The sequence below is a fragment of the Vidua macroura genome, chromosome 34 (genome assembly GCF_024509145.1).
Source record: "Vidua macroura isolate BioBank_ID:100142 chromosome 34, ASM2450914v1, whole genome shotgun sequence".
Lineage (NCBI taxonomy): Eukaryota > Metazoa > Chordata > Aves > Passeriformes > Viduidae > Vidua > Vidua macroura.
In genome coordinates, this window is record NC_071604.1 from 228938 (window position 1) to 254115 (window position 25178).

Sequence of the window (25178 nt, forward strand, 5' to 3'; positions counted from 1 at the left end):
GTCACAGCCGATCCCGTTACCCCGATCCCATTACAGCCGATCCCGTCACAGCTGATCCCGTTACAGCAGGTCCCATTGCAGCCGATCCCATTACGGCCGATCCCGTTACCCCGATCCCATTACGGCCGATCCCGTCACAGCTGATCCCATTAGAGCAGATCCCATTGCAGCCGATCCCGTTACCCCGATCCCGTTACCCCGATCCCGTTTCACCGCTCCTCGCGGCCAATCCCAGGTCCCAGCCCGTGTCCCCGCGCTGTCCCCGGGCCATGGTGGCGGTCCCGGTGGCCCCGGGGCCGTCCCCGGGGCTGGGCCGGTTCCTGGCCCCGGCCGCGCTCTCCTTGGGCGCGCTCCTCCTCCTCCTCCTGCTGTCCTTCCTCCCGCCCGGCCCGAGCCGGCGGCGCTCCGCAGGTCAGTGCTCCCGGTGGGCAGAGGGGACCGGCGCCGGTAACGGCCCCGGGAGGGGACCGGTAACGCCCGCGGACCGGCGCCGGTAACGGCCCCGGGAGGGGACCGGTAACGCCCGCGGACCGGCACCAGTAACGCCCGCGGACCGGGACCGGCGCTGAACTGGAGCCGGGAGAGGCAGCGGCAGGGAACGGGGACTGGGACCAGTAAGGAAAGCAGGGCAGATCCCACCGGGAACAGCGACCCAGACCAGTAACGGCCCCGCACTGGGACCAGTAACGGCCCCACACCGGGACCAGTAACGGCCCCGCACCGGGACCAGTGACGGCCCCGCACCGGGACCGGCGATGAACTGGAACCGGTCAGGGGGAGGTACTGGAATCAGCAGGGAATGGGAACTGGCACCAGTAACGCCCCCAGACTGGGATCAGCAGGGAATTGGAACCGGGAGAGGCACCGGCAGGGAACCGGGACTGGCACCGGTAACAGCCCCGGACTGGCACCAGTAACGCCCCCGCACTGGGGCCACCAGTTAGCCAGAACTGGGAGAGGCAGGGAATGGGGACTGGGACCAGTAAGGAAAGCAGTCTGGAACCAGTGAGGAGTGCAGAGCAAATCCCACAGGGAACACAGACAGGGACTGGTAAGGACAGACTGGCACCAGTAAGGAGGATAAACTGGCACCAGTAAGGAGGGCTGCTCAGTAACCACAGGGAATGCAGACTGGGACCAGTAAAGACAAACTGGAACCAGTAAGGAGGACACAGCAGCTCCCACTGGGAACAGAGACTGGGACCAGTGAGGACAGACTGGGACCACTAAGGACAGACTGCCACCAGTAAGGAACAGAGACTGGGACCAGTAAGAAGGACGGAGCAGCTACCAGAGAGAATATGTACTGGGTCCAGTAAAGACAAACTGGGACCAGTAAGGAGAGACCGGGACCACTAAGGACAGCGTGGCGCCAGCAGGGAATAGAGACTGGGACCAGTAAGGAGGGCTCCCAGTAAGGAGTCCCCCAGCGCCCCCCCGGGCGGGAGTGTCCCGGCGGTGGCAGCGGGGCTGTCCCAGTGTCCCCGTCCCCGTGTTCCTCCCCCAGCGGTGCCACTCTGCGCTGGCAGCGCCACCCGGAGGGACAGAGCCGCCCTTCCCGCCTTGGGGTTTGCCCGAATTTCCCGATTTTTTCCAGGCAGGAAAATGTCCCCGAGCCCCGCGGGAGCCCAGCACGCCGAGACCCTGGGGGCCGGCAAAGCCATCGCCGTCCTCACCTCCGGGGGGGACGCGCAGGGTAAGAGGACCCCAAAGCCCCCGGGATCCAAAACCCCGCCTGAAATCCCTAGAAATCCCCCCCCCAAATCCCCCTGAATTTTCCTCCTGTCCCCCCAAAACTCCCCAAATCCCCTGGGATCCCGAAATCCCTGGGATCCCAAAACCTCCGCCCCAAATCCCTCCTGAAATTCCCACCAAATCCCTAAAAATCCCCCCCAAGTCCCCAAAACTGCTCCTGTTGAGGTAAAAATCAGGATTTTGATCCCACAACAGTCGGGGTTTTCCCTGGATTGAGGTTCTGGGAATGACCTTGGATTTTGGGGTGGGGTGGAGCTCGGGGGGAGTTTTGCAATGGCGGGGGGGGGGGAACACTGGTGACAAAATTCGGGCAGGGGACTCCAAGCGGACACCGGTGGCACTTTGGTATCGAGCCAAAATAATCGGGCTTGCCCAAAATTCCCAAGGATTCATCCCCAAATTTGGGATTTTTCCGGGGGTCTCAAGGATGGGGGGGGGGCGGACAGACATGGGGGGGGGGGGTGCTAGGCCACGGGGGCCCCCCCGGAGTGTCCCCTCCCCCCTCCCCCGTGTTTGTCACCCGTGTCAGGCGCTGCCACCAAAGGTCACCGGGGCAAAAATAACCCAGGCGGTGGCAGCTGTGGGGGGGGGGGGGAGACGGGGGGGCACGGGGGGGACGGATTGGGGGTGTCCGCTGGTGGGTGGCAGCCGCAGGGAGGTGACAGGGGCCTGGCTTTGGGGATGTCACCGGGGGGGGGGGTGACAGGATGACCGCGGTGTCCCGCAGGGATGAACGCGGCCGTGCGTGCCGTGGTGCGCGTGGGGATCTACACCGGGGCCAGGGTGTTCTTCGTGTGTGAGGTCAGTGTCAGCCCCAGTCCCAAAATCCCACAGCCCCAGTCCAAAATTTGGGAAAAGGTGTCATTTAACCACTGCCCACCCTGTCCCCTCCAGGGCTACCAGGGGCTGGTGGACGGTGGCGACCACATCAGGGAGGCCACGTGGGAGAGCGTGTCCATGATGTTGCAGCTGGTGAGGGACACGGACGGGGACAGGGGGACACGGACAGGGACAGGGGGATACGGACAGGGACAGGGGGACACGGACAGGGACAGGGGGACACGGACAGGGGGGATCCCCTCCTGAGCTGGGGGAGCACTGGGTGCGGTCCTCACCGCTCCCAGTTTGTCCCTCACTGGTTCCAGTCTGAGCCTGGGCTCAGCAGAAAATGACCCAAAACCAGAGCTGAGATGGGGGGAATGGAGCGAGGGGTGGACATGGGGATGGACGTGGGGATGGGACGGGCGGACGGACAGAGGGACGGACAGGCAGCCCCAAGGCCACCCACGCCCCGCTGTCCCCAGGGTGGCACGGTGATCGGCAGCGCGCGCTGCCAGGATTTCCGCACGCGCGAGGGGCGGCTGCGCGCCGCGCGGAACTTGGTCAAGCGTGGCATCACCAACCTGTGCGTGATCGGCGGCGACGGCAGCCTCACCGGCGCCAACACCTTCCGCGCCGAGTGGGGCGGGCTCCTGGCAGAGCTGCTCAAAACCGGTACCGGGCGGGGGGGGGACACCGGGGGAACCCCGAAACCACCCTGGGGCGAGGGAGAGGGGCGGAGGGAAAGGGTTGGGGTCAAAAGAGAAAGGGTTGGGATTCAAAAGCACACAAAAGTTTGGGTTTTCGCACACAGAAATGTGGGGTTCTTCCCTAATTGTGGGGGTTTAGGACACCTTTGCTCCGCAAGGGGACATTTTGGAGGGGGGAGACAGAGAGAACAGGGGGTGTGCAAAGGTTTGGTTTTGAATCAGGATGTGAAACTCAAAAATTGGGGTTTTTTTCCCTGATTATGGAGGTTTGGGGCACTGTTGAAGATGCTTTAAGGCGGGACACAGAGGGAAAAGAGGGTGTGGTTAAAAAAATCAGGGTGCAGCACTCAAAAATTTGGGAATTTCTCCCAAAACAGATATTTGCGGCACTGCTTTCCCCTAAGGGGACATTTTGGGGGAGGGGGGGGGTCCCACATCAGGAAAGGAGGGCGTGGGAAGGTTTGTGATTCCAAAAGAGTTTTTTTTCCAAAATCAAGGTGTCCTACACAAAAAACACGGGGGTTTGTCACCCAAAGCTGAGCGTTTTCCCCCCCAAACATTCCCTTTGACACCTCTACCCCCCGAGGATGACGTCCCCCTCCTGCCCACCCCCTCCCCAGGTGGCATCACGGCAGAGGAGGCGCAGCGCTCGAGCCACCTGAACATCGTGGGCATGGTGGGCTCCATCGACAACGACTTCTGCGGCACCGACATGACCATCGGCACCGACTCGGCGCTGCACCGCATCATGGAGATCGTGGACGCCATCACCACCACGGCGCAGAGGTGACAAGGACACCCTTTGTTGTTCCCAACCCCCCCCGGTGTTCCCGTTTCGGGTGGGTGACGCTTTCTTGTCCCCGCAGCCACCAGAGGACCTTTGTGCTGGAGGTGATGGGGCGGCACTGCGGGTACGTCCTGGTGGCACCTGGCAGGGGTTCTTGTCGCCCCAAAAATTGGGGGAAGTGGCTCAAAAGCAGGTTTTGGCCCCATTTCAGGTACCTGGCGCTGATCACGGCCCTGGCCTGCGGCGCCGATTGGGTTTTCATCCCCGAGTCACCTCCTGAGGATGACTGGGAGGAGCACCTGTGCAGGAGGCTGGCTGAGGTGGGAGGGAGGGATGGACACGGGGGTGGACACAGACAGGGAGGGAGGGAGGGATGGATGGACACAGGGATGGAGGGATGGATGGATGGATGGATGATGGATGGATGGATGGATGGATGGATGGATGGATACAGGGATGGATGGATGGATGGATGAATGGATGGATGGATGGATGATGGATGACGGATGGAGGGACACAGGGATGGATGGATGGATGGATGGATGGATGGATGGATGGATGGATGGATGATGGATGGATGGATGGATGGATGGATGGATGGATGGATGGACACAGGGATGGATGGATGGATGGATGGATGGATGGATGGATGGATGGATGGGGATGATCTCCCCCCATCTCTGTTGCCACCCCGTGATCCCCCCAGACCCGTGACGGCGGCTCCAGGCTCAACATCATCATCGTGGCCGAGGGCGCCATCGACAAGCATGGCAAAGCCATCACCTCAGATGACATCAAAGCCGTGAGTGGGGACAGGGGGACACTGGGGACAACCCCCTTTGCCCCCTCCCTTTTTGGGGCCAGTCCCAGAACTCTCCCGTGTCCCCGCAGCTGGTGGTGAAACGTCTGGGGTACGACACCAGGGTGACCATCCTGGGCCACGTCCAGCGTGGGGGGACTCCCTCAGCCTTCGACCGCATCCTGGTGGGCACCTCCTCCCTCACCCCAGTCCCAAACGAGGGGACCTGGAGGTGACTGACAGCCCCCCGTGGGAGGTGACACCCCTGTGTCCCCTCAGGCCAGCAGGATGGGCGTGGAGGCCGTGATGGCGCTGCTGGAGGGGACGCCGGACACACCGGCCTGCGTGGTCAGTCTGTCCGGCAACCAGGCCGTGCGCCTGCCCCTCATGGAGTGTGTCCAGGTGGTGAGTGGGGATGGGGGGACACTGGGAGTGGCCCCAGACCCAGTCCAGGGATGGTTCCCACACCTGAGATGTCCCCAAACCCTCCAGGGAGTGTCCCCAAGCCTGCCCCAGGGATGGATCCCACCCCAGGACACCCCATTCCACCCTAATCCCATCCAAAACACTCCAGTCCTACCCAGGACACCCCGATCCCATTCCAGGACACCTTGATCCCACCCAGGACACCCCAATCCCCCCCCCAGTCCCACCCCAGGACACCTCAATCCCACCCCAGGGACAGATCCCACCCCAATCCCCCTCTGTGCCCCCAGACCAAGGACGTCACCACAGCCATGAACGAGGGACGCTTCGAGGACGCGGTGAAGCTGCGGGGCCGGTGGGTGGCACCTCCATTGTCCCTGTCCCTGCAACCTCAACGTCCTCAAAATGTCTCAAAAACCTCAACTTCCCCAACCTTTAGGAGCTTTCAGAACAACTGGAATGTCTACAAGCTGCTGGCTCACATCCGCCCGCCTGCCACCAAGGTAGGGGGCACTGGGGAGGGCACGGGGAGGGGACACCCCAACAGGGTACCACCCCCATCCCACCTAGGATGCCCCAAAGCCACCCCAGGTTACCCCAGTCCCCACGTCCCTGTCCCCAGAGCGGGTACACGGTGGCCGTGATGAACGTGGGCGCTCCGGCCGCCGGGATGAACGCGGCCGTGCGGGCGACCGTGAGGATCGGCCTCATCCACGGCCACCGGATGCTCGCAGTGCACGACGGCTTCGAGGGGCTGGCCTTTGGGATGGTGAGGGTCCAGGGGGGAATGGCGTGGGGAAAGGGTTGAGGAAAGGGTCTGGGATGCGGAGATTCCAGAGGGGAAAGGGTTTGGGATGGTGGGATTCCTATAGGGAATGGGGTTTGGGATGGTGGGATTCCTACAGGGAATGGGGTTTGGGATGGAGGGATTCCTACAGGGAATGGGGCTTGGGATGGTGTGATTCCTACAAGGAATGGGGTTTGGGATGGTGGGATTCCTACAGGGAATGGGGCTTGGGATGGTGGGATTCCTACGGGGAATGGGGTTTGGGATGGAGGGATTCCTACAGGGAATGGGGCTTGGGATGGTGGGATTCCTACAGGGAATGGGGTTTGGGATGGTGGGATTCCTACAGGGAATGGGGTTTGGGATGGATTTGAGGGGCTGGGATGGTGAGGGTCCTATGGGGGAAAGGAGTTGGGATGGGGAGATCCCTATGGGATAAAGGGCATGATGGATTTGAAGGGCTGCATTTTTGAAATGGTGAGATTCCTACAGGGAAAAGGGGTGGGAAGTGCAGCATGGGTTTGAAGGGTTGGATTTTGGGAGGGGGAGATCCCAGAGGAAAAAGGGGGTGGAAAAAGGGAGTGAGAAGTGTGGGATGGGTTTGAGGGACTGGAGACGGTTTTAAAGGGTTGGGTTTTGGAATGGGGAGATCTCAGTGGAAAAAGAGTCTGGGAAAAGAGTTTGGGAAGTGCAGGATGGATTTGAGGGGTTGGGTTTTGGGATGGGGAGATCCCTGTGGGAAAAGGGTGCAAGAAAAGGGCCTGGGAAGGGGCAGTTGTGGCACTGCAGGGATGGAGATTCCTCAGGAATTCCTCAGGATGGGGGTGTTTAACCCCTGTCCAAACCCCAGCCCTGCTGTGAGTCTGATCTGCTGCTGTCCCCGAGCCAGGGGACATCGTGTGACCCCAGTGTCACTCTGATAGGGCCGAGGGGGGCCAGTGTGACCCCAGATCCTTCTCCCACCCCATTAAACCCCTGTTTCACCCCCCCCAGGTGGAGGAGATCGGCTGGAATACCGTGGGCAGCTGGACAGGGCTGGGAGGATCCAAACTGGGCACCAAGAGGTGACTCCCCCCTCCGTGTGGGGTCATTTGGGGTCTCTCTGGGGTCCCCCTCTGGTCAGGCTCATCCAGAGGAGTTTCCCCTTCCCAGGACTCTGCCCAAGAAATATTTTGAGGAGATCAGCGCCAACATCAGCAAATTTGGGATTCATGGTCTTATCATCATCGGCGGCTTTGAGGTCAGTGGGGTGTGGGCAGGTGTGGTCAGTGGGGCGTGGTCAGCAGGGTGTGGTCAGAGGGGCGTGGTCAGGGTGGGGTCAGTGTCCCCCTGCTATCCCCCAGCCAGCAGGCAGCCTGGAGCTGGTGGAGGCCAGGTCTGGTCAGGGTGTGGTCAGTGTTCCCACTGCTCCTCTCCTCTCTGATGTCCCCATTGTCCCTCAGGCGTTCACGGGTGGCCTGGAGATGGTGGAGGGCCGGGGGCGCTTCGATGAGCTCTGCATCCCCCTGTGCATCGTGCCCGCCACCGTCTCCAACAACGTCCCCGGCTCCGACTTCAGCATCGGCGCCGACACCGCCCTCAACACCATCACCACCGTGAGACCCCAGATACCCCCCAAAATCCCCCTCGTCCCAAACACCATCACCACCGTGAGACCCCAGATACCCCCCAAAATCCCCCTCGTCCCAAACACCATCACCACCGTGAGACCCCAGATACCCCCCAAAATCCCCCTCGTCCCAAACACCATCACCACCGTGAGACCCCAGATACCCCCAAAATCCCCCTCGTCCCAAACACCATCACCACCGTGAGACCCCAGATACCTCCCCAAAATCCCCCTCGTCCCAAACACCATCACCACCGTGAGACCCCAGATACCCCCCAAAATCCCCCTCGTCCCAAACACCATCACCACGGTCAGACCCCAAATCCCCAACACCATCACCACAGTCAGACCCCAAATCCCCAACACCATCACCACAGTCCCCAATCCTGTAGCCTCTGATCCCAAACACCATCACCACAGTGAGATCCCAGTGGAAGTCCCAAATTCCCCTGATCCCAAAGCACTTCTCCCACCACTATCACCACTCTGAGACGCTGATGGAAAATCCCCCAACTCCCCTGACTTTAAACCACTTTTCCTGACCCCAAATCCCCCATTTCATGTGACCTGATCAAGCAGTTTGCAACGGGCGCCCCAAATCCCCTGACCCTAAATGACAACCTGGCCCTAAATCCCTTCTCCTGACCCCAAATCCTGTCCCCGCTGCAGACGTGTGACCTGATCAAGCAGTCTGCAGCGGGCGCCCCAAATCCCCTGACCCTAAATGACAACCTCAAATCCCCTGGTCCTAAATCCCTTTTCCTGACCCCAAATCCTGTCCCCGCTGCAGACGTGTGACCTGATCAAGCAGTCGGCCGCAGGCACCAAGCGCCGCGTGTTCATCATCGAGACCATGGGCGGCTTCTGTGGCTACCTGGCCACCATGGCTGGGCTGGCGGCCGGCGCCGACGCCGCCTACATCTTCGAGGAGCCCTTCAGCAGCCGTGACCTGCAGGTGGGGACAGCCCTGTCCCCTGTGCCCGGCGTCACCAGGGTGGTGTGGAATGAGGTTTCCGCTCCTGACCCCGCTCCCACCCCCATTCCCGACCCCGCAGGCCAACGTGGACCACCTGACGGAGAAGATGAAGACCACGGTGAAGAGGGGGCTTGTGCTCAGGTGGGCCCCGGCTTTGGGAGGGACCTCACGTGACCGCCGTGGGGACTGGGTTTGGGATCAGGGGAACTGGGCTCTCACTGTGGTGATGGGTTAGGAGTGGAAGATTTGGGGTCTCACCATGGTGCTGCTGTTTGGGATCAGTGGAGTTGTTTGGGATGGGGTGAACTGTGGGATTTGGGCCTGATCCTGTCCCTGCTGTAGGAACGAGCGCTGCAATGAGAACTACACCACAGATTTCATCTACAACCTCTACTCCGAGGAGGGCAAAGGGGTTTTTGACTGCCGGAAAAACGTCCTGGGGCACATGCAGCAGGTGGGACCGGGGTGAGGGTTTGGGATTTCCCCGGGAATGGGATCGGGATTTGGGGGATTTCACTGGCTCATCCTGGATTCTCCTGGGGCAGGGAGGCAGCCCCACCCCCTTTGACCGTAATTTCGGCACCAAGATGGGCGCCAAGGCCGTGGCCTGGATCACCGGGAAGATCAAGGAGTGCTCCCGGCATGGTGGGTGCTGCTGGATGGGGGACCCCAAAGAGACCCCAGAGTCACCCTACATTCCCAAACCATTCCCAAAAGGCCCTCCAGCGGATTCTGGGGGATGTTCCCCACTCCTGGATGATCCCAAACATTCCTAACCTCCCCTCCCATCTTTCTGGAAGGTCCAAATATTCCCAACGTACCCTCCCATAGGTTTTCACCTCCTGGAGCATCCCAAACATTCCCAACCCCTGCTCCATGAGCATCCCAAACATTCCTAACCTCCCCTCCCATGTTTCTGGAAGGTCCAAATATTCCCAACCCTACCCTCCCACAGGTTTTCACCTCCTGGAGCATCCCAAACATTCCTTACCTTCCCTCCCATGTTTCTGGAAGGTCCAAATATTCCCAACCTACCCTCCCACAGGTTTTCACCTCCTGGAGCATCCCAAACATTCCTAACCTCCCCTCCCATGTTTCTGGAAGGTCCAAATATTCCCAACCTACCCTCCCATAGGTTTTCACCTCCTGGAGCATCCCAAACATTCCCAACTTCCCCTCCCAGGTGTTCTCCCACCCCTGAAGATTCCCAAACATTCCCACCCTTCCCTGCCACGTCCCTGGAGGATCCCAAACATTCCCAACTCGCCTCCAGGAGGTTCCCAACCATTCCCGTGTTCCCCCCAGGCCGGATCTTTGCCAACACGGCTGACTCTGCGTGCCTGCTGGGGATGCGCAAGCGCAGCCTGGTGTTCCAGCCCATCGCTGAGCTGCGCCAGCAGACGGATTTCGAGTGCGTGTCCCCCCCCGTCCCTCCCTTCCCCACCCTGGGAAAGTGGGATAAAGCCGGGGATCCCTCCCCAGGGATGTCCCCAGCCTGTCCCTGTCCCCTCAGGCACCGCATCCCCAAGGAGCAGTGGTGGCTGAAGCTGCGGCCCATCCTCAAAATCCTGGCCAAGTACAACATCGAGCTGGACACGTCGGAGACGGCGCACCTGGAGCACCTGACCCGCAAGGTCCTGGTCCCCGAGGCCACCCTGTGACAGCCACGGTGGCCACTGCCAGCCTGAGGAACCCCAAAAATCCCCTTTTCCCACAGCGTCCTGGGGCTTTTTTGGGGATTTTATGGGATTTTGGGAAGTGGTCCCCAAGCGATGTTGTGATAAATTGAGGAGGGATGGTGGAGGTTGAGGTTTTTAGGGTTAAAAGTCACAAAATGGAGATGTTTCAATAAATTCAGTGCTTGTCCAAGTGCTCCAGGTCTCTCTGAATCCATGGAAAGGCAAACCTAGATCCCACTGACACCAAATCCCTCCTGATCCTCAGGATTTCCCTGCACAGCATAACAGAGAGGGATAAAAGAGGTAGAATTTGAGCTTTCACCCCCAGGTTCATCCCACAAAATAACAATAGCAGTTTTTAGCTGCTTGGTTTCACCTTGGAGAGCTGCTCTTCCATTGGATCCTGGAATAGATCCCAAAAAAACCCCCAAACCAACACCAAAGGGTGAATTCCTGGTGGGAAACCTCAGGAAGAGATTGAAGAGATGGGAGGGAAGCCCTCAGCTCCACATGGAGCTCTCTGGAGAAGATTTCTTTGGCCCACAAGAATTCCAGCCCTGCAAAATTTTGGTTTTTGAGGTGGTTTCACTCTTGATGCAGCATAAAAATTATGGATAAACAGGGAGAACTTCACTCTCCATGCTGGAGAAACACCTGGATCTTTGACTTTCAGCCAACACATCCCAGAGGATTACTCTGCATCCCAACCCACAATTTCCTGCCTTGGGTCTTTCCTCAAAGGAGACTTTTTCCTTTAAAACCTTCCTTTCGCAAGGCAAAAAAAACAAAAAAAAAGGGGGAAAACCAGATTAATCCAACAGCTGGGATATAATTTGCCATCAGAGGGATATTGTTCATCGCAGGAGAGTGAAAGGGGGGGGACAGGGAGAGAAGCAGAGGGAACAGAGAGGAGGAAATGGAGGGAGTGTGAGAGGACGGGGAGAAACAGAGGGGACAAAATGGAAGGGACAAGGGGACAAAAGGGAGGCAGCGTGAGCGGCCAGCAGGGTCCGGGGTGGCCGAGGGGAACAAAAACCACGGAGAGGAACCTGTGAAGTCACAAAGCAAGCGGGGAGCCTCTCCCCGGGGCAGGGGGGGCGATGCAGGGGAAGGGCAGGTGTCCCTCCCTCAGGTGAGCAGCAGCAGGTAGTCCTTGAGGCAGGCAGGCAGCGGCAGCTGCTGCACGGCCTGGGGCAGGAAGCGCAGGCCGAGCGAGCGGCGCACGGCGTAGCGCGACAGCGCCTGCAGCGTGCCCGGCGCCGAGCACAGCAGCGTCAGCCGCTGGCACAGCTGCGGGTCCCGGGCCACCTCCCAGGGCAGGCTCCCGTTCTTGCGCAGCTCAAAGTGTCCCGTGGCTCTGTGCAGCAGATCCAGGCAGGAATCCTCCCGCTCCGTGCCCAGGCCCCGCACCAGCAGCGCCACCAGGCGCGAGATGGGGCTCTGGCCCTTCAGGTTGACCACGCGCACCTCGGCGCCGAAGTCCAGCAGGACGCTGACGCTCTCCAGGTTGCCCTTCATGGCCGCCCAGCTCAGGGGGGTGTCGTTGTTGTAGTCCAAGGCGTTGACCAGGGCGCCGTTGGCCAGCAGGGCCCGCACGCACTCGGCGTTGTTCTTGAAGGCCGCCCAGTGCAGCGGTGTGTCCTTGTTGCCGTCCAGGGCGTTGGGGTTGGCTCCGTACTCCAATAAAATCTCCACGCAGGTTTCATCTTTTTCTGCTGCGTAGTGAAGGGCTGTCCGGTTGTAGCCGTCCAGGGCGTTCACCTGGGGGAGAAAAAAAAAACGGTTTGGGGGTCAGCTGGATCCCACAGCAAGGGAAGAGCCAAAGGTCCCAAATCCCAGATGTAGGGAAAAATGAGGAAGGGTTTAGCCCAGTAGCCAGGGGAAAGTGGGGGTAAAAATCCAGCAAATTTAGGGTTTAATTCTTCCTTCCCAGCCTCCTGAAATCGCAGTGCGAAAATTTAGGTTTCAATCCTACCCCCTCTCCTTCCCAAAATCTCAGTGCAAACATTTAGGTTTTAGTTCTCCCTCCTCACCCTCCCCAACAGCTCACACAAAAATTTAGGTTTCAATTCTTCCTCCTCTCCCAAAATCTCAGCCCAAGAATTCCCTCCCTGTTGGGACACGGAACCTCCCCCTGGTGCCACTTAGTGAGGGGATACGAGCCCATGGAATATCCTGAGCTGGAAAAGACCTACAAAGATCATCAAATCCAAGCCCTGGCCCTGCACAGGACACTCAAAAAAAAATCCTCCCGCTATGCTGGGAGTGTTGTCCAAACCCCAGTCCCTGGAGTTTCTGCCCCATGACCCTCTGGGGGAAGAATTTTTTTCCCAAAATCCAACTCAAACACATCAGCTCTAACCCCAGCTGTCTTCCTGTCTTCCCTGCCTCTTATTTTCCACCCGTTTCCAGTTTTTCCAAAGCTTTACCTCAGCTCCTTTTTGCAGCAGCAGCTCCACGCAGTCAGCATCAGCCACCATGCAGGCACAGTGCAGGGGTTTGAGGGTGCCGTGCAGGCAGTTCACATCGGCGCCCTGGGGAGCACAGGAACCCCCCCCGGTCAGGAACTCCCCCCTTTCCATCCCTTCAGAAAGGGTTAATTCACACAAATCCCGGGGGTTTGCAGGAACCGCCTCAGGGTCAGCAAATCCCACCCTTTCCCTGCGCTTCCCATCCCTTCAAGGAAGGCTTAATTAAGAGAAATCCCGTGGGTTCGTTTGTAATCGGTCTTAATCCCGGCTCCCGCTTGTGTTTCACCAATTCACTGTCACCGAACGGCGCCCGGAGACCCCCCCGGCCCCGGGGGTCCAGAGGGTGGAAGGAAAAGCCTCGAGTCTCTAAACCAACCGGAGATGCCCTGATCTTCCCCTCTCGGGACCCGAAAACCCTTCCAGAGTCCCCGCGGAGGCTCCGCAGGGAGCGGGACAGCCGGGGACAGCTCGGCAGTGCCCGTCGGAGGGACCCGGAGCCCCGGGGGGACTCAAGCCGGGGACAGCTCGGCAGTGCCCGTCAGAGGGACCCGGAGCCCCGGGGGGACTCAAGCCGGGGACAGCTCGGCAGTGCCCGTCAGAGGGACCCGGAGCCCCGGGGGGACTCAAGCCGGGGACAGCTCGGCAGTGCCCGTCAGAGGGACCCGGAGCCCCGGGGGGACTCAAGCCGGGGACAGCTCGGCAGTGCCCGTCGGAGGGACCCGGAGCCCCGGGGGGACTCAAGCCGGGGACAGCTCGGCAGTGCCCGTCGGAGGGACCCGGAGCCCCGGGGGGACTCAAGCCGGCCGGCCCGGCCGCGGAGGGGGTGGGATGTGCCGGCCGCGGGGCCTCACCCGGCCGATGAGATCCTCCACGTTGTCCCGAGGGAAGGAGCGGATGGCGGCGATGGTGCGGATAAGGCGTTCGGACAGCGAGTACTTGCTCTGAATGCTCTGCATGATGTACCACATGGCGCGGGCCGCGCCGCGGCATCCCCGGCCGGTCCCGCACCGGACCCGGGGCGGGGAGGGAGCGGCCCGGGCCGGGCCGGGCCGAGCCGCAGGAGAGTCCGGAGGTGGAGCCGCGGCTGTTCCGGAGGAATCCGGAGTGGCTCCGGAGCGGTCGCGGGGCGGTTCCGGGGGGCCCGAGCCGCTCCCGGAGCGCTCCGGGATCAGCGGCGACGGCCGGCCCAGCAGGACGCGGAAATGCCGCTAACCAGAAGTGACGTCACACCAAGTGCCCCGCCCCGACTTCCTCGCCACAAATCCGGCTGCGGCGTCCGCGCTGGTCCCGCCCCCTCTGCGTCTTTCCTCCAATCCTCAGCACCGGCCGCCCTTAAGCCCCGCCCCCTTAGAGATTTCCACCAATCCGCGCTTTCCTAAGCCCACGAAGCCCCTCCCCCTCCTTCTTAGCGCCCTCGTAACCCCCCCCCGCTTTTCCCCCAATTTCCCCCATATCCCGCTTTCACCTTAGGACACGCCCACACCAAACCACCAACCAATAGGAACGCAGCACAGGCAACACGGGGGCGGGGCGGCGCGGTGGAGGCCACGCCTCCCCCTCCCCTCCAGCCACAAAAACGGACCCAAAATGGCCCCAAAATTGGCATTTTTTAATTCCTTTTTAACAACTTCTGCCCGCGGCCACCTCCAGGGAAGCGCCAGAGCTCCTGTCCAGGAGCCTCGGATCCCGTCGGAGGTCCCTGTTTGTCCTTTATGGCCGCGGGTTGAGAGCCCAGTCGGAGCGCCCGCCCCTCGCCTGCCGCAGAGCAGAGCCCTAAGTAAAGGAGAATGGTCCTGGCTACCGAATTTCGGGGTGGCTACCGCATTTTGGGGAGTGGCTACTGAATGCTGGGGGGGCGTGGTTACAGAATTTGTTGGGGGGTGGTCTCTGAATTTCGGGAATAGCTACTGCATTTGGAGGTTTTATTTCGATTTAGGAGGAAAAGGGATGGGATAAAGGAGGGGCAAGGAGGAGGGGATGGAGCTGGGGTCCTCCCAGTGCTCCCAGTATCACCAAGCCCCCCTCCCAGTAACCCAAACACCCCCTCCCAGTGCTCCCCGGAACCCAAATTCTCTCCCACTAACCAATAGCCCCTTCCAGTCCTGCCCAGTAACCCCCTCCCAGTGCCCCCACGTCCCTCCTGGGGCTCCCTATATCCCCTCCCAGTCCCTCCCAGTTTATCCCAGTCCCCCCAGATTCCCCTCTCCGCGTCTCCCGGTTTATCCCAGTCCCCTCCCAGTCCCTCCCAGTTTATCCCAGTCCCCCCAGATTCCCCTCTCCGCGTCTCCCGGTTTATCCCAGTCCCCTGCCAGTTCCTCCCAGTGCCCCCAGTACCTGTCCCTCGCTTGTCCCAGCCAGGGTGTCCCCTAAGAGGGGAAAGGGGCGTTAGGGGTTTTTGAGGTCGCCCCATGGATCGGGGTCAGCACTGAGGGGCTTCTCTGGGAGGGCTTGGGGTCCTGCAGGGGGTTTGGGGAGCTCTGGGCTCCTTCCGTGCGGGTTTGGGGTCACACCATGGGGCTTTGAGGCCCTATATGAGCTTTTAGGGTCCCTCCTCGGGGATGAGGAAAGGGAGTGGGGCTTGGAGCTGAAGGGCGGGGCTCGGGGCATTATTTTGGGGTAAATCCTGTAGGATCTGGGGTCTCTCACCCATGCTGGAGGCCAGAGGAGTCCCAGAATTTCTGTAGGCTGTGCCAACCTGTGGGGGGAGAGCAACCATTATGGCAACCCCCCCTGTTTTGTGGTGGCCCCCCTTTGGGGTGAGGTGTCACCTGCCATCCTAGGGTGCTGCGGGACTGAGGGGGCTCCAGTGGGGCCAAGCGGCTGCAAAAGAGAGGTGGGAGGCTTGGGGGACCCCCCCTGTACAACTGAGGGACCCCCCACCCCAATTTTGGATGCCCTCCCCCCTCCCCTTACCTGACCACTCGACTGCTGAACTGCCAGCGGGGCTGGGGGGTCACTGGAAAGGAGATGAAAAATTTGGGAGGACCCCAATGAGCAAGGAGAAGAGGATGGCGAGGTGTTTTAGGGTGTGGAAGACCCCCTTAAAAATTTGGGGGGCACTTACCTGACTGTGTGGGGGAGGGACGGGGGGTGCTGCTGCGGCTGCTCCAGCGCCAGGCTGGGGAGAGCTGTGAGGAGATTTGGAGGGCAGTTTTGGTGGGGGGGAAGTTTAGGGGAACAGTTTTGGGGGGCAGGGAAGGGGCAGGGGGGGCTTTGGGGGCCACCTGCATGCGGCGCAGCTCCTCATTCTCCCGGCGAAGTGACTCCAGCTCCCTGAGAAGGGGGAGGATTTAATGGAGGGTGGGAATTCCCCTCATTTGGGGTGGGGGTCCCTCCATAGGGCAGCTGAGGGTGGCAGAGTAAAGGGGTGGAAGCTCACCAAGATGGCAGCGAATGGCAGAACATGCTGTCACCAGCGTGGCAGCCAAGGGGAGGTAAGACTCTCCCAAGAAAGCGGCCAGAAGGATGAGGACTCTCATCAAGATGTTCACCAAGGCGTGCTGCCTCAGCCACGTGCCCAGAGGAGCCCAAGATGGAGCTGTGAACCCCCTACCATGGCATCCCCCTCACCTCGTCCTCTCCCCCAGCTCATCTCTGGCCTTCTCCAGCTCTGCCTGCATCCGCCGAGTTTTGTCCCGGTGCAAGTCCAGCTGAAGCTGCGCCTGTGACGTCTGGAACCGCCACACCTGGGGGACGTGGGTCACCCCGTTGTGCCCCCTCAGCGTGTGGGGTTGGGGACAGTGGTGGAACCTCATACCCCGCCACCTGTGTCCTCCTCACCTGCGTGATGTGGGCAAGGTGCTTGAGGGCGATGTCCACCGGGTTCCTGAAGAAAACCTTCTCCTGTGGGCGCATCTGTTGGGCATGGGGGCGTCAAAAGGATGGGAAGAAGGCTGGGAAACGGGACGGGAAAAGGGTGGGAAGGGGATCTGGGGCACAACATGGCAGACACTGGCCTGTTCAGACAGGGGCAGGTAGCGGCAGGCGGCGGTGCCACAGACTGGGCAGGGACCTGTAGGAGGGGGAGAAAAAAGTGAGAAAAGTGAGGGGAAAATATGTCTAAAAGTCTCCAAAATGTTGTTCCTTGAGGGAAATGGACTGTTTCCCCTCATTTTAGGGTTTTAAATTGAGGCAGGATCCTCCATTTCCACAATGCTAAGGGTGTAAATTGAGGGAAAATCGTCCTTTTCCCATCATTTGAAAGATAGAAACTGAGGGGAAATCATCTTTTCCCGACATTTTAGGGGTTTAAATTGAGGGCAGAGCCCTCATTTATTTGCTTGAGTTGAGGTGACCCCTCCTTTCCATCTCATTTTAAGGGGCTAAATTGAAGGAATACTCCCTCTTTCTCAGCAATTTAAGGGTTTAAATTGAGGGTTTTCCTCAATTTTACCTGTGCCCCCACAGCCCTCACACAGGATGTGGCCGCAGTTGGTGATGGCGAACCGGGCGCCATCCTGGCGGAAGCAGCGGCTGCAGTGGAACCAGTCCATGGCTGGGGTGAGGAGCCGCCTCTGAGCCCTCCACACGTCAGAGCCTGGGAGGGAATGAGGGGGGAAAAGTGAAGGGAAAAGGTGAAAGGGTGGGAAAAAAGGTGAGAGAAGAAAGGGATCGAAAATGTGAGGGGGGAAAGGGTCAGAAGTGTGAGGGGAAAAGGGCTGGGAAGCGTGAGGTGAAAAAGGGCGGGAAAGTTGAGGTGGGGGCAAGGGCAGTAAAAGAGAGAAAAAGGGCGGGAAATGTGAGGGGAAAAGTGAGGGGGAAAAACAGCAGGAAAGGTGAGAGAAAAAAGGGATGGAAATGTGAGGGGGAAAGGGTCAAAATGTGAGGGGAAAAAGGGCTGGGAAGCGTGAGGTGAAAAAGGGCTGGAAATGTGAAGGATGAAAGGGCAGGAAAGTTGAGGTGGGGGGAAGGGCAGTAAGAGAAAAAGGGCGGGAAATATGAGGGGAAAAGTGAGGGGAAAAAACAGCAGGAAAGGTGAGAGAAAAAAGGGACAGAAATGTGAGGGGAAAAGGATTGAAAATGTGAGGGGGAAAGGGTTGGAAATGTGAGGGAAAAAGGGCTGGGAAGTGTGAGGTGAAAAAGGGCGGGAAAGTTGAGGCGGGGCAAGGGCAGTAAAAGAGAGAAAAAGGGCGGGAAACGTGAGGGGAAAAAACAGCAGGAAAGGTGAAAGAAAAAAGGGATGGAAATGTGAGGGGGAAAGGGTCGAAATGTGAGGGGGAAAAGGGCTGGGAAGCGTGAGGTGAAAAAGGGCTGGAACTGTGAAGGATGAAAGGGCAGGAAAGTTGAGGTGGGGGGAAGGGCAGTAAAAGAGAGAAAAAGGGCGGGAAACGTGAGGGGAAAAGTGAGGGGAAAAAACAGCAGGAAAGGTGAGGGGGAAAAGGGTGGGAAAAGGGAGGGGAAAAAGAGTGGGAAACATGAGAGAAAAAAGGGGGGGAAATGTGAGGGGGAAAAGGCCGGGAAAAGGGCCGAGGGGGAGCGGGGGGGGGGGGGGGGATGATGGGGGAAAAGAAGAGAAAAATACCAAGAAAGGGGAGAGATGAAAAAAGTGGGAAATGTGAGCGGGAAAAGGGCCATCTGGATGGGGACAGGGAAACCAGGACTGGGACATCAGGATGGGGACAGCAACATCTGGACCTATGGGGGCAGATGGGGATGGGGATAAGGACACCAAGATGGAGACATTGGCGGGATCAGAGATTTGAGGTGGTGCAGGGGGAGAACCCCAAAACCCTGATCTCACTATTCCATGCTCGCAGAATCACTAAATCCTGCTAAATCTTTGGCTGTGTTGCATAATTCCAACAATTTTTACCTGGGGGGTAGGAAAAGCACCCCCAGAATATCGGGGGAGGGCCTCGGGGTTTGGAGGGTGCAGGAGGCACCCCAGAACCGCAATCCTACCACTACCTGATCCCAAAATTCCTCCATGTCCCTGTTGAACCCTCTGGCCTCGCTGTGCAATTCCAGCCATTTTTAATTCTAGGGATGCGGGGGGGGGCAGGCAGAAATGCATTCCCAGGCCCTCGTGAGGGAGAATCTGGGGGACACAAGGGCCACCCCAAAACCCCGATCCCGCTACCCCCCAGTCCCGCTGTCTCGGGATCCCGTGATCCGTCATTGTGTAATTCCAACGATTTTTTGATTCCTGGGTCGGGGGCAGGAAACGCCCCAGTAAAACCCTCTGGGGGGAGAGGGGGGTCATTCAGGGATTTGGGGTGCGCAAGGGACACCCCAAAGCCCCGATCCCGCTGTTCCCGGAATCCCTGGATGCCGCTGCCGAGCCCTCCGCCCTCGTTGCGTAATTCCAACCATTTTTAATTCCCGGGGGGACAGGAAACGCGTCGCTGCCGTTACACAAAGCAGGAAGGGGGGAGGGAGAAGTCTGGGGGGGTGTCCTGTCCTTAGTCCCCCCCCAAACCCACCCTGTCCATCCCCCCCCCCCCCAGATCCATCTCCCGCTTGGAAAATACCCCCCCTTCCAAAAATAACAAAACCCCAACGATTCGGGCAATTCGCACAATTCCCCCGCACTCAAAACCGGGCGGTTCGGGGGTGTCCCTGCTGGGGCTCGCCCTTTTTTTTTTTCTCCCCCTAGAGGTTCCCCTCGCCCAAATTCCCGTTTTTCCAAGGTTTCCCCCCCACTTTTCCCAGCGTTTTTTCCCCCGCTTTTTTCCCAGTGGCGCATCCGGCGGGGAATGGGATGACGGGACCTTCCTGTTCCCGGCCCCGCGCCCGCCTCGCGCCCGGGGGACACCCCCGCCACGACCCCCCCGCACCCCCGAGCCCGACGGGACCCCCGGAGCCACCCCCGGAGCCCTCCGGAACGCCCCCGGCCCCTCCCCCGCCGCGGAGCCGCCGAGGTGAGTCGGGGGGCGCGGGGAGAGGGAAACGCCGTTTTTGGGGGGGGAGGTGAGGGGAAAGAGCGGAGACACCCCCCCCCCAAAAAAAAAAAAAAAAATTTGGGAGATCGCCTCCCTCCAATTTGAGATACCCCGATGTTGGATTTGGGGTGAGGGAGGCAATGGCGGAGGGGCGCCGTTGGGGGGCTGGAAATGAGGGAAAAAGCAGAGTGGGAACCCTCCCACAAAAAAAAAAAACCCTGTCCCCCCCAATTGGAGATACACCCAGGCTTGGATTTGGGATGGGGAGGCTGTGGTGGAGGGGTGGCAAAAGATTTGGGGCGGGGGCGATGTGGATGAACGGCGGATTTCGGGGGTGGAAAGGGGAGGGAAGAGAGCGGGGACCCCCCCCAAAAAAAAAATCTGGGAGATGCCCCCCCGTCCAACTGGGAATTCCAGGGGATTGAGGAGAACGATGGATTGGAGCCGGGGGGGTGGGGCGGTGGAAATGAGGCGCCGTTTGTAGGGTTGGAAAAGATGGGAAAAGGAGAGTGAGGAGCACTCCTGCCCCCCCAATTTAGGAGATCCCTCCCCGATTGGGGATAGCCCCGGTCTTGGATTTGGGAAGGGGGAGGCGATGGCAAGGGGGGACAATGGAAGGGGAGGGGGGAGGTGCTGTTTTGAGGTTTGGAAAAGAGGGGAAAAAGAGAGTAGGGACCCCCCACAAAAATCTGGGAGACCCCTCCTGCAGTTGTGGATAACGTCTTGGATTTGGGGTGGGAGGGGAGATGGATTTGGTCCTGGGAGGAGGGATTAGGCGCTGGTTTGGGGGGCAGAAAGGGGAGGAATGAGAGTGGGGACTCCCTCCAAAAATTTTGTGAGACTCCCCCCAAAAATTTGGGTTACCTCCATGTTGGATTTGAAGCGGGGGGAGACTGTGGATAAACCATTTTGAAAGGAGGGGCAAGAGAGTGGGGACCCCTCAAAAAAAACCTGGGAGTCCCTCCCCAGTATTTGATTTGGGGTGGGGGGTGAATTTTGGGGGAGGTTCCTGGGGCTCCGTTGTTCTTTTGTGCCCCCTTCCCAAAATTAAAGGGAGGGGAGCAAACCTGGGGGGATTGGGAGTAATTTGGAGGCACCCTGGGTGATTTGGGGGGTCCCGGGTGATTTTGGGGGGCACTGGGTGACCCCCCCCCAGTCTGCATCCCTCCATTCTCCCCCCCTAGATTTTGGGGGCTGAGTCTGGAGCAGCTGCGGGATCCCCTGAGACCCTCAAAGAACAGATCGGGGGGAATTGGGGAGTACAGGGTGGTTTGGGGAGACACAGAGGGATTCGGGGTCACACAGAAGGATTTGGGGGGACACAAAGGGATTTTTTGGGGGAACAGGGATATTTGAGAGGGCACAGAAGGATTTGGGATCACATGGAAGAGTTTAAGGTTATACTGTGGGATTTGGGGGGACACAAAGGGATTTTTTGGGGGGAACAGGGTTATATTTGAGAGGGCACAGAAGGATTTGGGATCACATGGAGGAGTTTGAGGTTACACTGAGGGATTTGAGGGGACATGAAGAGATTTGGGGTGACACAGAGAGATTTGGGGGGAACAGGTGGGCTGGGGAGCAGAGAGGTTTTCGGGGGGATGAGACTTAGGAGGTCATGAGGGGATTTGGGATCACCCTGAAGGATTTTGGGGGGTAACACAGAAGAATTTGGGCGGGGTACATGGAAATTACGGGGGTCGCAGGGAGGATTTTAGAGTCACACTGAGCAATTTGGGGGGTACAGCAGGAGCCAAGATGCAAACAATCCTTTGGAATGGGGGCGGGGGGAGGGGGAGCTTGTGGGTTTCTGCTGCACAGAGGGGTCCTGGGGCGTTTTGGGGTGCTCAGGGCCCCCCTTGACGCTGCAGTCCCCGCAGGAGCCTCCATGGAGCAGGACGAGCCAGACGTGGTGGAGCTGCAGGACTCGGACGAGGGGGACGTGGTCCGGAGGGTCTTCATAGGTGAGGGGGGACCCCAAAAGTGGATGAGGGGGTTGGGGGGCTCCAGGTAACCCAGAAAGGCAGTACAGGAAATTTTGGGGGGGATACAGACACTTTTGGAGGGCGCTGTAGGCAAATTTGGGGGGCTCCAGGCACCCCAAGAAGGGGATGCAGGCAAATTTGGGGGGCTCCAGATGCACCTAGAAGGGGGTAGAGGTGTTTGGGATGGGGTTCAAGGCACTTCTGGGGGTCTCCAGACACCATTGGAGGGGGGCAGAGGCATTTGAGGGGGCCTTAAAACACTGTTGAGGGGGTTCCAGACCCCCCAAGAAGGGGGTATGGGGAAATCTGGGGGCCTTCAGGTACTTTTGGGGGGCTCCAGACACTCCAGGAGCGGGCACAGCCTCTTTTTGGGGCACAGCCAGCATCTGGGGAGGGGATCCAGTCCCTTTTTGGGTCACAATGAACATTTGGGTCAGGAGCTCAAGAAATATTTGAGGAGAAGGCCCAGCCCCTTTTTGGGTCTCAACAAACATTTTGAGGAGGCTCCAGGCAAATTGGGGAGGCTCCAGGCACCCTTTTAGCACACAATGAGCATTCGGGGAGAGGGCCCAGCCCGTTTTAGGAATACCATAAACATTTGTGTCAGGGTCCCAGCCCCTTTTAGGGTCGCAGCAAACATTTGGTTCGGAGGTCCAGCCCCTTCTGTGCTCTCACCCCCTCCCCGTGCCCCCCCAGCCGATGACGGCATCGTGAGCGACGGTGAGGCCGAGGTGCTGCCGCACGAGATCATCCGCACGGTGATCCCGCACAGCCCCCTGCGCCCCCCGCCGCCCCGCGGGACCCCCGCCCCGGCCCCGGGGGGCTCCGAGGAGGGCGGGGGGCGGCGGGGCGGGGGCCGCCAGCGCCCCTTCATCTGCAACGAGTGCGGCAAGAGCTTCAGCCACTGGTCCAAGCTGCTGCGGCACCAGCGCACGCACACGGGCGAGCGGCCCAGCACCTGCGGCGAGTGTGGCAAGAGCTTCTCGCAGAACTCGCACCTGGTGCAGCACCGCCGCACCCACACCGGGGAGAAGCCGTACAGGTGCGGCCACTGCGGCAAGAGCTTCTCCTGGAGCTCCAACCTCATCCAGCACCAGCGCATTCACACCGGGGAGCGCCCGTACGGCTGCGCCGAGTGCGGCAAGAGCTTCACGCAGAGCAAGAACCTCATCAAGCACCAGCGCACCCACGCCGGGCCGGGGGCAGCGCGGCCGCGGCGCTGCGCCCACCCCGCGGGTGCCCCGAGGGCGCTGAAGGGGCCTCGGGCGGGGGGCGAGGGCGAGGGGCCCGCGGGGGCCTCGGGCGGCTGCGGGCAGGAGCCGCTGATCTGCGTGGAGTGCGGGGAGAGCTTCGCCCGGAGCGCCGCGCTCAGGAGGCACCGCCGGGGCCACCGCCCGCTCTTCGTGCCCTGAGGGAACCCGGGAACGCGGCGGAGAGGGCGCAGGGACAGCGGGGCGCTGTCCTCGCCCCGCTGGGGGCACCGCCCGCTCTTTGTGCCCTGAGGGGCAGGAGGACAGTGGCACCGGGACGTGGGGACACGATAGTTCGGCACCGCCCGCTCTTTGTGCCCTGAGGGGACACCGCGGTGGGGACGCGAGGACAGTTGGACAATGTGCTGGCAGCGCCCGCTGTTGGTGACCTGCGGGGACACACAGTGGGCCACCCTGGTGGAGGACACAGGGACTGTGCCACAGGCAGGAGGCGTGGTGCCACCATGCGAGGAGACGCGGGGAGTGTTTCATGGGCAGGACGTGGTGACAGAGCTGGCATCACACGAGTTATGCCGCAGGCGAGGGGACATGGTGACACCAGGCTGGGAGGCAGTGCGGGGCACGGTGACACTCAGGACAGAGTGACACAGAACTGATGTCCCCAAGCCCACCCCCGTGCCCAGGGTCACCCTCGGTGCCCCTCGCTGTTCACTGTCGGTGCCACATCCCAGAGCTGTAAATAGGGGAAGGGGGGAGGGACACGAGGGTGGGACCCTCGGGGTGGGGCGGGGGGAAGGTGACACCAGGACCCCCCGTGGGGGGGGGGGTGGGGGCATGGACGGGGCCGGGCTGTGAATAAAGTTGTGTTTTGGGGGACCTGGGCGTTGGTTTTAGGGGGTGACAAAAATGGGGGGCGGGGGAAGTTCTCCAAGCAGAGGGTGGGGACAACCCCGGGAGAGAGACTAGAAACCCCTGGGGGAGGGCAAAAAGCCCCCGTGGGGGGGAGTTTGGGGTCTCAGGGGTTTGGAGGGTCCCGGGTCAGTCCCTGCAAAGCCTTAAAGGATGGGGGGAGTGACAGAGGAAATTTGGGGGTCAAAAAAGGGGTCTCAAAACTTGGAAGGGATTGCAAGGAGGTCCCAAATTGTAAGGAGGTCGGGGAGACCCCAAAACCAGGAAGGGCTCCCATATAAGTGGGGAGGGGGATTGGGGGACACCAATTTCTGTGGGTGCAGCTGTGGCAGACCCCCCCCATACCCCAAGTTCTTCCTCTCAAGACCCCTCAAAAACCCCCAGATCCCACTCGGAGCCATCTCTCCTTTATTCCAGGGACTGGTACAAAACGGGGAAGGGAGTGTTGGGATTTCGGGGGGCTGCACCCCCAATCCCCCAACAAGGTTTTTGGGGTTGGGGGCTATGCCTTGGCACAACCTGGGAGCCCTGAGGTGCCATCAGTGGCTGCAGCTTCTGTGTCATCATCTCCATCGTGGCTAGGGGGAAACATGGGGGGTAAGGGGGCTGCAAAGTGGGGAGGAGTGAGGGCAGCATGAGGGGACATGGATGGGGACTCAGAGGGGACCCTCCTAAAATTGCGAATGGCGCAGGATTTCTCCCAGACCAAAGCTGCCAGCAACTTGGACTCAGTTTGCCCATGGAGTGCCAGACGCCTCCTCGGAACTGACATCAAGCCACTGCGGGAGGTGAGTTTTGTTCACACGGACAAGGGCCGGCACCGGTGTCCTGACTGGGCCAGCGCCACCAGGAATTCAGAACGGTGCAGGATGTGTCCCAGACCCAACCTGCCCCCACCTCAAACCTGTGCTGCCCTGACAGTCCCAAGGGAACCCTACAAACTGACATCAGGAACCTGGGCTGGTGAGTTTTGTTTCACAGGGAAAAGGACACATCTTCGATCGTTTGGATTTTTGGAGGCGGCTGGCCATGCAGGGCCTTGGACCCCTGGAGACAAAGATCAGCCTTTTTCCCTGGGAAAGAAAAGTGGCCAGCCCAGGTTCCTGATGTCAGTTTGTAGGGTTCCCTTGGGACTGTCAGGGCAGCAGAGGTTTGAGGTGGGGGCAGCTTGGGTCTGCGACACATCTTCGATCGTTTGGATTTTTGGAGGTGTCCGGCCACTCAGGGCCACAGGCCCCTGGAGACAAAAATCAGCCTTTTTCCCTGGGAAAGAAAAGTGGCCAGCCCAGGTTCCTGATGTCAGTTTGTAGGGTTCCCTTGGGACTGTCAGGGCAGCACAGGTTTGAGGTGGGGGCAGCTTGGGTCTGGGAGACA

At 60.1% G+C, this 25178-nt stretch overlaps 4 protein-coding genes across 9 annotated transcripts; 2 read left to right on the forward strand and 2 right to left on the reverse strand.

Moving 5' to 3' along the window:
* Window positions 1-184: 184 nt before the first annotated feature.
* Window positions 185-10541, forward strand: PFKM (phosphofructokinase, muscle). 4 transcript variants are annotated; one of them, XM_054002030.1, is made up of 23 exons: window positions 185-411; window positions 1598-1696; window positions 2483-2556; window positions 2650-2727; window positions 3060-3249; window positions 3905-4070; window positions 4151-4195; window positions 4283-4391; window positions 4778-4873; window positions 4963-5055; window positions 5150-5275; window positions 5587-5651; window positions 5736-5799; window positions 5919-6065; window positions 7077-7147; window positions 7236-7323; window positions 7526-7678; window positions 8483-8647; window positions 8748-8809; window positions 9011-9122; window positions 9214-9313; window positions 9974-10079; window positions 10182-10541. In XM_054002030.1, the coding sequence occupies exons 1-23, from the start codon at window positions 270-272 to the stop codon at window positions 10327-10329; spliced, it is 2499 nt and encodes an 832-aa protein (XP_053858005.1). In that variant the 5' UTR covers window positions 185-269; the 3' UTR covers window positions 10330-10541. The 4 variants fall into 4 exon arrangements, with proteins under 4 accessions (XP_053858005.1, XP_053858008.1, XP_053858007.1 ...); XM_054002033.1 differs by lacking the exon at window positions 185-411 and adding an exon at window positions 442-614; XM_054002032.1 differs by lacking the exon at window positions 185-411 and adding an exon at window positions 640-780.
* A 615-nt stretch (window positions 10542-11156) lies between these two features.
* Window positions 11157-14040, reverse strand: ASB8 (ankyrin repeat and SOCS box containing 8). 2 transcript variants are annotated; one of them, XM_054002035.1, is made up of 3 exons: window positions 13670-14040; window positions 12777-12881; window positions 11157-12108 (listed from the first exon to the last, which is right to left on the reverse strand). In XM_054002035.1, the coding sequence occupies exons 1-3, from the start codon at window positions 13784-13786 to the stop codon at window positions 11476-11478; spliced, it is 855 nt and encodes a 284-aa protein (XP_053858010.1). In that variant the 5' UTR covers window positions 13787-14040; the 3' UTR covers window positions 11157-11475. The 2 variants fall into 2 exon arrangements, with proteins under 2 accessions (XP_053858010.1, XP_053858011.1); XM_054002036.1 differs by having other exon boundaries at window positions 12777-12931.
* A 366-nt stretch (window positions 14041-14406) lies between these two features.
* RNF212B (ring finger protein 212B) lies at window positions 14407-19121 on the reverse strand. The gene is made up of 12 exons (XM_054002044.1): window positions 18726-19121; window positions 17212-17355; window positions 16775-16830; window positions 16599-16673; window positions 16389-16504; window positions 16043-16091; window positions 15883-15946; window positions 15732-15774; window positions 15587-15638; window positions 15465-15513; window positions 15153-15184; window positions 14407-14591 (listed from the first exon to the last, which is right to left on the reverse strand). Exons 1-12 carry the CDS (start codon window positions 19018-19020, stop codon window positions 14529-14531), a joined length of 1038 nt encoding a protein of 345 aa, XP_053858019.1. The 5' UTR covers window positions 19021-19121; the 3' UTR covers window positions 14407-14528.
* A 10-nt stretch (window positions 19122-19131) lies between these two features.
* Window positions 19132-23643, forward strand: LOC128821129 (zinc finger protein 787-like). Of its 2 annotated transcripts, none has more exons than XM_054002045.1 (3): window positions 19132-19678; window positions 21571-21663; window positions 22381-23643. In XM_054002045.1, the coding sequence occupies exons 1-3, from the start codon at window positions 19519-19521 to the stop codon at window positions 23094-23096; spliced, it is 969 nt and encodes a 322-aa protein (XP_053858020.1). In that variant the 5' UTR covers window positions 19132-19518; the 3' UTR covers window positions 23097-23643. The 2 variants fall into 2 exon arrangements, with proteins under 2 accessions (XP_053858020.1, XP_053858021.1); XM_054002046.1 differs by having other exon boundaries at window positions 19134-19678; window positions 21580-21663.
* Window positions 23644-25178: the final 1535 nt, after the last annotated feature.